The sequence below is a fragment of the Otolemur garnettii genome, unplaced genomic scaffold, assembly GCF_000181295.1.
Source record: "Otolemur garnettii isolate 467f Iridium unplaced genomic scaffold, OtoGar3 scaffold00029, whole genome shotgun sequence".
In the NCBI taxonomy this organism is placed as follows: Eukaryota; Metazoa; Chordata; class Mammalia; order Primates; family Galagidae; genus Otolemur; species Otolemur garnettii.
Window position 1 is genome coordinate 988,645 of NW_003852424.1, and position 13,864 is coordinate 1,002,508.

The 13,864-nt window shown below is 43.3% G+C and overlaps 1 protein-coding gene across 1 annotated transcript in view; it reads left to right on the forward strand.

Annotated features, from left to right (window-relative positions):
* Positions 1–2,347, forward strand: part of SELENOS (selenoprotein S) — a 9,906-nt gene extending 7,559 nt beyond the window's left edge. Inside the window, exon 6 of the mRNA XM_003788628.3 lies at positions 1,676–2,347. Coding sequence (XP_003788676.1) covers positions 1,676–1,755 — 80 coding nt within the window. The 3' untranslated portion in view covers positions 1,756–2,347. The remainder of the gene's footprint in view (positions 1–1,675) is intronic.
* Positions 2,348–13,864: the final 11,517 nt, after the last annotated feature.

A 13,864-nucleotide genomic window follows, 5' to 3' on the forward strand; every position in this document is an offset into this window, starting at 1 on the left:
AAAAAAAAAAAAAAAAAGAAAAAGAAAACATATGCAGAGCATCTTCTGGGCACTAAGTAATTGGAATGGAATGATTATACTTGGGTTGTTGTGTTCTTCTTGATCCTACAATATCCCTGTAGTTAGCTAAGTAGAATGGGAATAGCCTGTCTGTCTTGCAGTTAAGTGTTGAGGGGAGTGGTTTTGCTCTTTCTAGCCAGGCCATTCTAGTTTCTTGCAAATAATTTCCTCAAGAAGATGGGGACAGATGTTGATTCAGAGCTTTCTCCTATGTGCAACACTGCCCTGGGCACTGTAGGTGATACAACACCTTTATCTTACCCTTGTACCATAGCAGTCTTTATCTTATTCTTGAGTAATTTCAAATCTGTGGAAAGATGAGACTCAAACAAATGAAAATAATCTTTTATGATTCTGGCTAGGACTTGCAAGTTAATGCTGAGAAAGGAGAGAACAAAGACACTAGAACACTGTGTAGGACCCAGTTCTAGGCTGAACTCTGTATCCTCCATAGGATCAGAGGGGCATGGGCTCTAAGGCAGCCTAGCCACAGATTGCCTAACTATAATGGCTGAGTTCTAATCCCCTTTGTCCCCTGGCTTGCTGTAAGGGAAGTAATGCATCTGGAAAGAAAATACTACTTTAAGCTTGGCGCCCATAGCCCCAGTGGTTAGGATGCCAGCCACATAGACCGAAGCTAACAAGTTCGAACCTGGCCAGGCCTGGTAAAACAATGATGATAATTATGACCAAAAAATAGCCAGGCACTGTGGTGGGCATCTGTAGTCCCAGCTACTTGGAGGCTGAGGCAAGAGAATGGCTTAAGCCTAAGAGTTTGAGGTTGCTATGACACCACGGCGCTCTACTGAGAGTGGCATAGTGAAACTCTGTCTCAAAAAAAAGAAAAAAATGTTAGAACTTTATTTTTCTGGAAACCTAGTTACAAACACTATTAGTGGTGATATTCAGGAGAGGAATGGAAATCAGAGATGTTATGGCATGACATGCTTGTGCACATGACCTTTGTCAGTGTCCCAGACAGTCCTGAGCTGGGGCTTTAACTAGTCCAGTTTTACAAATAAGGAAACTGAGGCATGAGGTTTTATTGTCCCAAGATTCCACTGCAAGTAAGGAGCAAAACCAGTTCATTTACAGTTTGGCTCTCGAGCCTGAGCAATCAACCAAGTCACCAATTGTCCATTGACTCTGGGTAGCATAATGGGGGAGGGAGAAGAGGACACACGTGACCTAGTACTGACTTATAGAAGGGGCAAGGTCCATTCTGTTTTGATTTTTCTAAAAATCAATTTTCTATATTTTGAACACCTCTTATTTGAAAGTATGCATTTTACCAAGCACAGTGATAGGAGCCTACATATACTTAAACCATCTTGAGAGTTTTTTGGCAATTTTTTTAATGTGTTTTGGGGACTAAAGATCAAGAAGCTGAATGGCTTCTTTTTTTTTTTCTACTAGAAAGTCAATTCAAACTGCAATCATGATACAAGGAAATTTTTAGATGCCATAGCCGAAAGTTGTTTTTTTTTTTAACGTCCATGAGAACAGAATCTATATCTGTCTTTGTGCATGTCAGACTTGTAGTTTTATTTTTGGTATACAATATTCTCAAATTTCCAGTGCTCATTACTGTTTTGCTTCCTTTCTCTCGTCCCAGGTTATAACCCTCTGTCTGGTGAAGGAGGAGGAGCCTGCTCCTGGAGACCTGGACGCAGAGGCCCCTCCTCTGGTGGATGAAGCTAAGAATCTTGTTAGTGTCACTTCTGACATTAACAAGAGGAATTCTTAATCCTCAATTCAATTGCCTTACGCACACTTTTCACAGTGACTAGCCAAGGGGAGGTAGGGTTTATTTCTGTTGTCAACGACACAGAATATGTGAGGGCTTTGATTACCATAGGGCATAGATGTTACCATTAGGTGTAGGTCATTGGTCACACTTCACTTGAAGACAGTGATTGCATCCATTGATTTCATGGTTAATTGCTAGTTGGTAAGTAAAGGCCTCTAGATGACTAGCAATATTGATAAAAAGGCCTAATAGTGATCTTTTAAATTAGAAGTCATTGCTGATAGGACAGTCTCTGTGACAGGTTGCGTTGAATGATGTCTTCCTTATAAATGGTGAGCCCACCAGTGAGGATTACTGATACAGACAGTTGATGGGGTTTGTTTCTGTATATTTATTTCTATGTACAGAACATTGTATAAAGAAACTGTAAATATTAAAAAATTGCACATGACATTTTTAGCTTCTTTATTAAATTCAAGGAAATTCTTTGTGAACTTGTCTATCAAACATTAAACAGCTTTTTATTACAACCTCCAACTATTACTATTTATTTCTATTATTCACCTGAAATGAGCATGGCAAGTGGCAGACTTCCTGTTGTTTATCCCCAAAATCAGGCACTTGGGGTTTAGTTTGCTGAATTAATAGGATAAAAAAAAAAATCTTGCCTCAAGGTGCCTCATAGGCTGACCAGGTTTCTGAGGGCCTTATCACTAATCTCCCTTATTTTGGGAATCATTTGTTGTGTTCTTGTCTAGAGGCTGTATCTCGGGTTTTCTATAAAGGGCCAGATAGTAAATGCTTCAGATGTTATAGGCCACATAGGATCTCTGTGGCATAGTTTTTGGCTTTTACATTTTTTAAGGATTATGGGCTGAGTTTGGCCTGTATACTGTGGTTTATGGATCCCTGCTATAGAATCTAGATCATGAAAATGAACCTTCAGAATAGTGGCAATTAGCTGCAAGAGTATTTGGAATGGTCTCATCTATAAATTAGTCAACAGTTAGTATCTGATGTAAGTAGGATATCCCATGGTTGTCTCTTTTGACACCTAAAGAGGAAAAGGCAGTCTGGTTGAGTGGTACTTAAAATCTCTTGGGAATGGCCATGAGGAAGGGTTAAGGGAGAAGAAACAGAACACTTGAGTAGTGTAATTACAGCTTGGCGCAATCAAGACCAAGTCTTTAGTCTGGAGAGATTTGAGTTTCATTTGGACTATGGAAGAACTTGAGGGTCTCAAGCACAAGAGGGACTTAGTGAGAAGAAGGGTGGGCCCTGTGAGGTTTAGAGAATCCCTGGATTCTTACTCCACTTTCCAATTTTTAACTGGATTCCCACCAGCATGGAAAATATACAACATGGGAAACTTTTTACTTCAATTAAAATATTTCATCAGATTTGTTTATGTGTAGAGAGGTTCCCTTGTCAAATATAAAGAAACTTTTTAATAATTCTTCTTTAATATACTTTGTGTAGTTGTTAATGTCATGTTAAGCTACTCTTAACTGTTTGCTTTGTAAGTACTGGGGCTCTGGGCCAGGGTTTCACATGCAGAACAAACTTCCTTACTGTCATTGAAAGTCATCACTGGACACGAGGGTTTGTAATAAATAGAAACAAAACTAAGAAGTATAGGGGAAGTAGAGGAGCATGTTTCGGTATGCTATTAGATGTAACTGGTTATCATCAGGCCTCATTTTTTCCATGAATTTAGAAATGATCAAGAATGTCCCCCATGCTTCTGGCACTTCTTGGTGGTGATGGAAGAATGGCATCATGGAGAGTTGATTAAGAGATGATGGTAGAAGAAAAACTTTCACTCATATGATGGTTATCACTTGAAGATTAGCATTTGGGCATAGTTACCATGTAGCAGGTACATACATTTATAATCCTTACTAAGGTCTATGAGGTAGGTACTGTTGACAACCTTGTTTTCAGAAACTGAAGCTTAGAGAGGTTAAGTAACTGGCCCAAGGCCATAATTGCTATAGTCTACTTGTTTTTGCGTTCTTATCAGGCAAAGACCTAAGGTAATCAAGGTACCAGGAGCTTAGTTGATCTAATAGTTGTGTGGAATAATGAATAATTAGATGAAAATTATGTGTTACAGGTCTAGGGCAATAAAGCAGTTAAGAAGGGTGGACTGAGGTTGCCAGGAAACGTAGTTCTTGTCCATTTCTTGAAAGAATGAGTGGGGGCAAAAGCTCAAAGACCAGAACCTGAAACCTGTGGAGCAAAAAAGGCCAGGCCATGTAAGAACGTGTTTCAGGTCTGATTGAGTGCTCTACCTGGTCACAGAGGCTCTCACTGGGACTGGGAACTGACGTGGTAGGCATTCCAGAACTGTTAAGTTTTAAATAAATCTGAGAGCCAATCCGTCCAATCATGGAACAACATTAGTAAATTGTTGGACAGAATATATATGAATCTTCAATGGAAATTTTCAGGTAGGAATAATTAGAGAATTATTCCTTTAGTTGTGTCTTTGTCCATAGCTTGAGGAAGAGACTTGAACAGGCACACTGGGTCCCATCCCTTCCTCAGGGACCACTCTGTCTTCTTCCTCTCCTTTCCCTCACACCCTTTCTTCTGGTTCATCCTTATCGAAGAGTTAAACATGTTCTCATCGTAGAGCAAGGGCTGAGCTCAGAAGTTCCCAACCAGCCTGAGCAAGAGCAAGGCCCCACTCTATAGAGAAAAAAAAAACGCTAGCTGGGCAGCTGTAATCCAAGCTACTTGGAAGGCTGAAGCAAGAGGGTTGCTTGAGCTCAAGAGTTTGAGATTGCTATGAGCTACCATGTTTCCCCGAAAATAAGACATTGTCTTATATTTATTTTTTCTCAAGAAGACACACTAGGGCTTATTTTCAGGAGATGTCTTCCTCTCCACACCAAAATGCATATCTGCATAGCCACGCCCATCACTAGGTCTTATTATTGGGGTAGGACTTATATTTAACAAATGCATAGAAATCCTGCTAGGGCTTATTTCTGGGGTAGGTCTTAATTTTGGAGAAATATGGTATGCTGCCATGGTACTCTGTCTAGGGCGACAGAGTAAGACTCTGTCTCAAAAAATAATAAGGAGCAAGGCCATATCAAGCAAGTCCTGGTTCCCTCTGGGTTATCTTCCTACAGAGTAAGTTTGAATAGGTGTACCTGGCCTCTGCCTTATTACGTACACCCCAAATGCTCTTACTGGTTCATCAGACTTCAGGCAAGTTTTTGGTCTCGTTTGACTTGATAACACATTTTCTACATGCCCCTCCTTGCAGCGGGATCTTGCAGCACATACCCTTCTCCTTTGCCAACTCTGCCATGACCTCTAGTTTTCTTGAAAACGTTTTCTATTTCTCCACTTCCTCTTCCTCCATTTACACTAAAGCTCTTCTTAAGGTCACCTGTAGTGGTAAGTTTCACGGGTCATTCTCAATATTCATTTTAAGTTAGATGAATTTATCCTTTGTAATTAAACTCTGGCCAGGTGTGGTGTCTGACACCTGTAATTTCAACTACTTGGGAGGCTGAGGTGGGAGGATCACTGGAGCTCAGGAGTTCTAGTCCAGTCTGGACAACACAATGAGATCTGTCTCTAAAAAACAAGGCAGGGAAATTCTAATTAAAAAGCACAGGAGAAATAAGTTAGCCATTGTGACCTCTGATTTGGGAAATGTATCTTTTTTTCCAGCATCTCAAACCACTCTGAACTTAATGACTTCAAACAACCATTTGTCTCCAAGATTCAACTGGGCTCAGCCCAGTCGGATCTTGGCTGCACCCACTCATGCTGTGGTCTGCTGGTAGGTCAGCTGGAGGCTGGGTAGGCCCATTGGCCTCACTCGTGTCTGCCAATTTGCTGGCAGTCAGCTGTAGCAGCAGGTGGCTCGCTAGCTCAGGCTTGTGCTCATGGTGGTACAATTTCAGCACTGTGCCAGGACTTTTCAAGTGGCTGCTTGTTCCACATTTTGCTACCATCCTATTTGCCAAAGCAATTCATAGGGCCAATCCCTGTGCAAAGACTGGATGAAGACTTGGCTTTGAGGTAGAAGGAGCTATAAAGTCACATTGCAAAGGTATAGGCGAGGGAAGAGAAGACATGGCCATTTGTAGAAGTAAATGGCCTTCTTAGGGGAACCCCAAAGCTGCCCCCACTTAAGTTGTGAGGACCATCACCAAGATTGATAGTCAAGAGAATTGCCTACCAAATAGGAAAAATCCTGTTCTGACCAACCCTCAGAGGGCCTGGAAAAGGCCTGCATCAGTCAGGGTTCCAGAACATTGCACACTCAAACTGGTTAAGCAGTGTTTAAGAGAATATTTGTCAAAGTCAGGCAGGGTTAGGCTTGACAGGATCCTGGAAGTGGGACAGCTAATATTGGGGAACCATTAATACCCCACAGGCCTTAGAGAAGGGTTACCAGAGCCTGGGTGGAGGCCCCACATGGAGAGGGCTGCCTGGCAGACAAGGCTTCCATATTTCAGGGTCCACTCCTTTACCATCAGTGTCCTTTAGCATAAGAGATCCAACTGGATTCAGTGCCACTCTGCAACCCTCACCACCAGGCCTGGACTTGGCTTCAGCCATTTCTCTCCTGCAACCTCAAAGAATGGGGGATTCCAACAGGGCTTCACATTTTCCTCTTGTGTTCTGCTTTGCACCTTCAACTTATCCCTGTGTCCACACTCAAGGGCTATCAGAAGCAGCCAGTGACCCCACAGTCTTCACTCTTGTTACCCTGATGCCTGTTTCACAGCCATTTGGCCTCCATCACCTTGCTCTGCTCTTGTCCACTTTCTTAGGGCATTGTCAAGGATACTTTGAATGTCCATGATGCCACTGCATGTCATGGTTCACTACTGCCCTGTTGCTCACTCCTGAAATAGCTACCACCATTTTAAATATAGGTTTCCCAGGCCCACATCATTACTCATTAGGAAAATGCAAATTAAAAACCACAGTGCAATGCCACTGTACACTTATTAGAAAAGCTAAATTTAAAAACTTACTATTCCAAGCATTGGTGAGGATGTGGATGAACTGGAATGGTCACACACTTCTGGTAGAAACAAAGCGTGGAAAACAATTTGGCAGTTACTTAAACAGTGAAATTACAACTACCAACCTACAATCCAGCCGTTCTACTCATAAGTACCTCACCCAAGGGAAATGAAAGCATGTGTCCATACAAAACTATGCACATAAATTTTCATAGCAGCTTTACAAGTAATAACCCAAATTGAAATTAATGCAAATGTCTATCATCAGGTGAATTGATGGATGGATGGGAATGCTACTCAGCAATGAAATGGGAATGAACTATCAACACCTGCCACGACATACATGGATTTCAAAATAACTAGATGCTGTGCGAAAGAAGCAAACCCCCAAATAAATACAAACTGTATGATTCCATTTCGACAACCATCTAGAAAATGCACACTAATCTCTAGTGACAGAGCAAAGGTCAGTGGTTGCCCGAGAGGCAGGTGAAGCACAAGGAGAGAAGGGTGACAAATCAATACAAGAAAACTTTTGGAGGTGATAGGTAAATTCACTGTGGTGATCGTGGTGATCGTGGTGATTGTGTCACAGGTGTAAGTTTCAAAGAAGTTACCAGTCCTTTGTAGGGGAGAAAGATGAGCTCACTGCCTTCGTAAGGATGTTGGGGAGGCTGATGAAAGACTGATGTCAGCAACCTCTCTGACCTTTAACCCTGCCTCTCCTCCACTGTCCCCTTACTCCGTGTGCACCAGCCTTCATGAGACATCAGGGTTTGCTAGGCTTGGACGAAGCATTCAGAAACCTCTGCATCGTGAGCACATTTGATGCTGTTGGAGGCAGCGTGCACAGGCACTGTTAGAGGTAGTGTCCTGATTTTGTGCAGCCACACAGTGTTTATTTGGAGCCTCAAATTTCAGCACAGAGGTGCTGCAGACAGCTTTTCTACATGAACTCCGCAGCTCATGAAGCCCAGGCAGGTGCAGGAAGATAAAAGCTGCTCAACTAGCATTGACAACTATGCATAGTAATTTACACAGGCTGAGATGTGGCATCCATTCGGAGATAAGTGGCAAATTTCTCACCAGATCCGTGACTCACAAATCAACCTACCTATCCGAATCACTTGGGAGGGGGGGTGTGGAACCCACATACTTCCCCCAGAGTTTCTTTTTCAGTTTCATAATGCAAGCGGTAGATTGTGCTGACATTTTTTTTTAGTTTAACTCCTCTCATTTTACAGCGTCCCCAGCTAGTCAACCACAATCAAGAAGCAAAATATCAGCTTGGAAAATGATGGAATAGGCAATAATTAGAAATAGGTTATTATTACCTGTAAAATAAAATGACCCATTGTTCTTGAGTCCAGAGATTACACAAATCCTCACATAGCAGGAATAGCTATATACCACAAGAGGGCGTCACTTTCGCAAAGAAGCACTGCCTTTGCCCAACCCTTTGTGGTGTTAAATGCCACAGTACTATGTATTCACGATCTATGTGTATTTGACTTAATTAAAAAAAAAAAAAGATTTTGAAAGATTCTTTTATATGAAAAGGATTCATGGCATGAAACCCCAATATTGTGGGTCCAATAATAAAGTACAAAGAGGAACAAGTATAAAACAAGTGGAGACATAGATTCTAAGTATAGGCATTTTGACTTAAGAAAGCACTTAATATTTCCACAATGGAAGAACACTCACAGGACACTTTAAGAAAACTAGAAAGTAAAAGTTCAATTAGTTCTCTGACATTTCTTTAACCAGTCGCTAAAGGGTTGAGGGACAAAATGTGAAAGAAAATATTTGGGGGATTGTCGCATAGTCTAAGGCATTTTGAGCCTGGGTTCTGTCCCTGGTTTATTGGCTGGTTACAGCATTGACTATGCGACTGACTAGTTTCATCTCTCTGAGCCTCAGTTTCTACTTATGCAAGACAAAGCAGCTGGACTCAACGAACTGTCGAGCAGAATCTATGGCCCTAATGAACTGTGATCTGCAAACATTTGGGAGGCATTTAACTTGTAGAAAAATTTATAACATTTTTTGTTGTGGTGGTGGTGGTGGTCAGGTAGTATAATCATATAATAAAAGGTCAAAATAATATTTAAAAGTTCCTGTGAGGAAACCCCACATCCTTCTTTTTTATTTCCTTCCTTTCAACACCCCTCATTTTTCCCGCCCCCCTCATAGATATTACTTTTATTTCTTGTGTATCCTTTTAGTGCTGAGTTATAAAAATACTAGCAAAATTCTTATCTTTCATGTTTTGTGCCATATGGAACTCTTTTCATTCAGTATAAACAGAGTCTCCAAGCTGTGGTTTACTGCTGCAGAGTATTTCATTCCCATGTTTGTTTGTTTTAATCACTCTTGGGTTCAAGCAATCCTCCTGTCTCAGCCTCCCAAGTGCTGGGACTACAGATGCCCCACTACAACACCCTGCTATTTTTAGAGAATTGCTCTAGTTCGGGCTGGTCTTGAACTTGTGACCTCAAGCAATCCACTCAACTTGGCCTCCCAGAGTGCTGGGATTACAGGCATGAGCCACTGCACCAGACTGGACACTTGGTTCTAATCACAAACAATGTAGCAGAAAATAACCATATACAAGTGTCATTCTGTACTAGTGTGGTTGGAGGACAAATTCTCAGAAGATTGCTGGTTCAAAAGCAAATGCACTTATAATTTGTGATATTGACAAAATTTCCCTCCAAATGGGCTATAGGACTTTGCTCTCCCCCCAGCTTATTGGGAAAACTGCTTTTTCATAGACTCCCCAACAGAATGTACCATCATACCATTATTAACTTGAATTCCTAGAGAGGTCTTATTGTCAGGTCTGGATAACAACCCTTATCACCATCAGTCAGGTGGGTGGTAAGAGTATTTATAGCAAAACAACAGGGTGTATGAAAGATAAACGAAGTGGGGTCATTTAGCAGCAGGCATAATGGTGCTATTATGGTGAATGTTTTCTTTATCCTTGCTTTATACTTCAGGCATTTGTAAATCCAAATTTTTAAGTTGTCTCGATTTATAGGCAACTTAAACCTTCTGCAGCTGGAATGTTTTTCCCAAGCAATTTTATGCTTTGTTAATCCTTGAGTGGAGCAGAGTTTGAGCTGCACATCTGGCTCATCTCCACAAGGCACTCAGACCTGACCCTGACTGTGATTAGCTTTCAGGTGGCCGCTGCTCTGCTGCCCAGCTGACCAGAGCCTGTGTTCTGATAGGGGGAGGAGGTCCCTCCTGTGGATTCAAGCTTTGTCTTTGTGCAAACTCTCCAGCTGTGGTAACCCTGGCACTGCTTTAAAGATCAATGGCATTTCTTGGCAAAGGGTGGGAAAGGCAAACTTCTCTGCTACACAAGGATTAAATCTTAGACACGAAGCAAACTTTCCTCGACCTCTGCAGTGAGCTTATCTCCCAAAGAACATTCAGGCTATTTTCCCAGTAGTGCCTGTGCCACTTTTCTAGTCAGTAAGATTATATCCCATCTGGCCAGCAGGAAGAGTTGTGCTAACTTTAAATTTCTTCTCCCTCTCTCTCTCTCACACACACACACACACACACACACGCATACTTGTGTGAGAAACACTCAAACTGACTCAATGTCTAACAGAAACCATGTATAGAGCTGATAAGCAGAACAAGGAAACATGAGGCATGGAAGGACATTTTTTAGCACAACTAGGGTTGGATGGGCCACTGTTTGGAAGCCAGAACATATTATAAGTCCTGGCACATACCCTTTCCTGCATCTGAGTGGAAATGCTACAAATAGAAGAAAGTATTAAGCAAAATTAATAAATAAATGAGAACCTTGCTTGTCACTTTTATAGCAGCATTAATAATGAAGCAAAGTTTTAAAGTTTTATTGGGTTAATAGAGGTTAAGTGGTAATACTGGTAAAGTGGTCTTTATAGATTTTCTCTTCTTTGCAGGCAGCTATCAGGCCCTTCTAGAAGGATTTACTAATAAAACCCTCTCTTCAGCATTTGCTGTTTCTTAAAAGAGGCGTTTCTAAAGGATTTTTTTAACTGCTACTTTTTCCAGAGACCCCCTGTTTGAGGTGTGAGTCCAGGAGCTTCGTCTTTAAAGGAGCCCTTACAGGGAACTCTGTTGGTTGTTCAAGGCTTACTGCCAACAACTGAGGTATTTACCAAGGGTTTCCAAGAAATTGCTGCAAATTATGAGAAATGTTATACCTGTAACAGGCATTCAATGTATTAGCAACAAAAAAAGTATAGCATATGCAGAAACAAGTTGCAATTTGTTTAGTAACGGTAAAGGAGGTAGAGATGACTTTTGTGTCTCACGATCACGTTTATGAAGCCAGAAAAGAAACTGAATGATCTGGCATTTTTGAACAAATGTCTAAATATTGGTCTTGAGCAGGGGACCTCAAACTTTTTAAACAGGGGGCCAATTCACTGTCCCTCAGACCGTCAGAGGGCCAGACTGCGGGCCCTGGGACAAGTCAGCTGCTAAGCAGGACAGGCAGCAGCGGCAAAAAACACCCAGCAGGCTGGATAAATGTCCTAGGTGGGCTGCATGTGGCCCACGGGCCGTAGTTTGAGGACACCTAGTGTAGAGTTAGTCTAGAGGAGCCTATAGCTTGGTTTTGGCATTTAGAACCAAAGAGACAGAGCCACTGAGCTCCTACAGGTGGGACTCACTCAGTGGCCCTCAGACTCCCTCCCTCCCTCCTCACCCTGATCCAGCCCAAGCCCACCTCTCAGGTTGGGTGTCCTCCTCACCTCTCGGGCTAGGTATGTGCCATTAGGATTTTTTACAGAAAAACTCTTATGAGTGCTCCTATGGATATTATGGATAACGCCTCCTCTTTTTTTACGATGAAGGGCTGTTGCTGAATTTGGGGGATCTGGTGACTCCTTGGCATTTGCAGTTTATGGTCTTACTGGAAACCTCTCTGGATGGTTTTTGAGCCTATAATTCATGGTTGTATGCCCTGTATTTTCCCTAAGACCACTGCTGGAATCCTGTATTCACTGTATAATGAGTATTTTATTTTTAGATATGAATCACCTTTTAGGGAAGGCGTCTGTGGGGAGGTGGTTTTTGACATAAATCACAAGCATCAAATAAAGTGGTAATCTCCAAAGAATAAATAAGAGTGACCACCATTCAGTTGGAGAGCAGATATTTGCAGCTACCACAGCTTGGTATTTGAAACTATGTAATCACTTGGTCAAAATAACAATGAAGAAAGACCCAAGTATTACTCCAAGCATGCTTACTTTCCTATCTCCAATTCTTGGGTTTATCTGATTAAATAAAGCAAACTTTTCCAGCCCAGGGGAATACTTTATTCTTTAAGAATTTCATTAGAAAACCTAATGGCAACTAAGTAACAAGACTGACATTTACTCTATTCAAACTATACTTTCTCTGATTTTGATGCCTTAGCTGAGTTTCTGTAGAGGAAATGCATAAAAATTTAAAATTCAGGGCTGCACTTGTGGCTCAAAGGAGTAAGGCGCCAACCCCATATGCCGGAGGTGGCGGGTTCAAACCTGGCCCCGGCCAAAAACTACAAAAAAAAAAAAAAAAATTAAAATTCAGCATAGAGGAGCTGGTACCCCAAACTGTCATTAGAAATCCACAGCACATTTATATTAAACTATTGACAAAGATTCTGCCACAAGTGGCTCACACCTAGGAAGCATTTGGGAGGTCTAGGCGAGAAGATCACTAAAGCCCAGGAGTTCCACACCAGCCTGGGCAACAAAGCCAGAATCTGGGTCTACCAAAATTAGAAACATTAGCTGGGTGTAGTGGAACATGTCTGTAGTCCCAGCTACTGGGGGTGGCTGAGGCAGGAGGATCGCTTGAGCCCAGGAGCTCGAGGCAGCAGTGAGTTGTGATTACACAACTATACTCCAACAGGGAGAGCAGAACAAGACCTAATCTCAAAGAAAAAAATATTTTAAATATACATATACACGTGTGCGCCCGCACACACTCAGACTCAAGCTAAGGGAACTAGCCAGCTATCTGCCCACATAGAATGTAAATAAAAATAGTGTTTACCATACAGATAATTAACATCATTTACCATTTCTTCAGCATCCATTAAATGCTAGCATTGTGTAAGGAGTTTGAGCATTAAATATTAAACATGGCTTTCGCCCCCTTATTTAGCTTACAAACTAATGACAGGGAACAAAGTAAATGAATTCATGGTTCACACTCTCCAGGCAAACACGTCCCAAACGGCTCCGGAACTGTTGATTCTATCCTCGCTCCTTCTGCCCACAGAGCGGCGGGCACAAAGGTACAGTGTGAATCGGGACCACGCGAGCGAGGGAGCGGGAGGTCGGCTTGGCTTGAGGGAAGGGCGTGGCCGTGGGTTTATCTGAGGACAGTGTGTGCAGGAGGAACGTGAGGTTCGTGGAGAGTCTGGGGTCAGAAAGCCCCTTCTGCAAAATTCGCTCCTCAGATTCGGGCCGGCAACGCCGCGGAGCGGGAACCGGCTGCCCTAGCGCGGCCGGGAGTCAGAGCTCTGGCCGGCGTGACTGTAACCGCAGATAACGGGCCGGCAGGGCCCCGCGGGCGCTGAGCCGGGCCCCCACGCCGGGTCAGCCCAGTCGCCGCAGTCGCAGATCGCGCGGGCGGGGCGCCTGGGAGGATTTTTTTTTTTTTAATGTCAAACTTTGGCCACGTGAACCGCCCCCCATTCACTTTTGCGCCAATCGCGCAGCGCGGACGGGTCCCGAGAGGGGCCACGGTTCGCCGTCGCCGGGGCCGCTTCATAACGCGCTGTGCGTGACGTGAGGGGCTCCTGTTGCAATGGCGAGCTAAGCCGGAGGATGTGCTGCTGTAGCGGCGGCGCCGGCCACGAAGAGGACGGGGGCAGGCGCATCGCAAGCCGAGCCGAGCCAGCTGGAGGACGCGAGCAGGGAGGGACAGGGGTCTGGACTCAGCTGCCACTGCCATCGCCGTGGCGCTGGCCTCGCGTCCCCGCGCGCCAGCGGGAGGAGCCGCCGCCTCGCGCCCCAGCCGCCTCCGGCGCGCGCCGGGC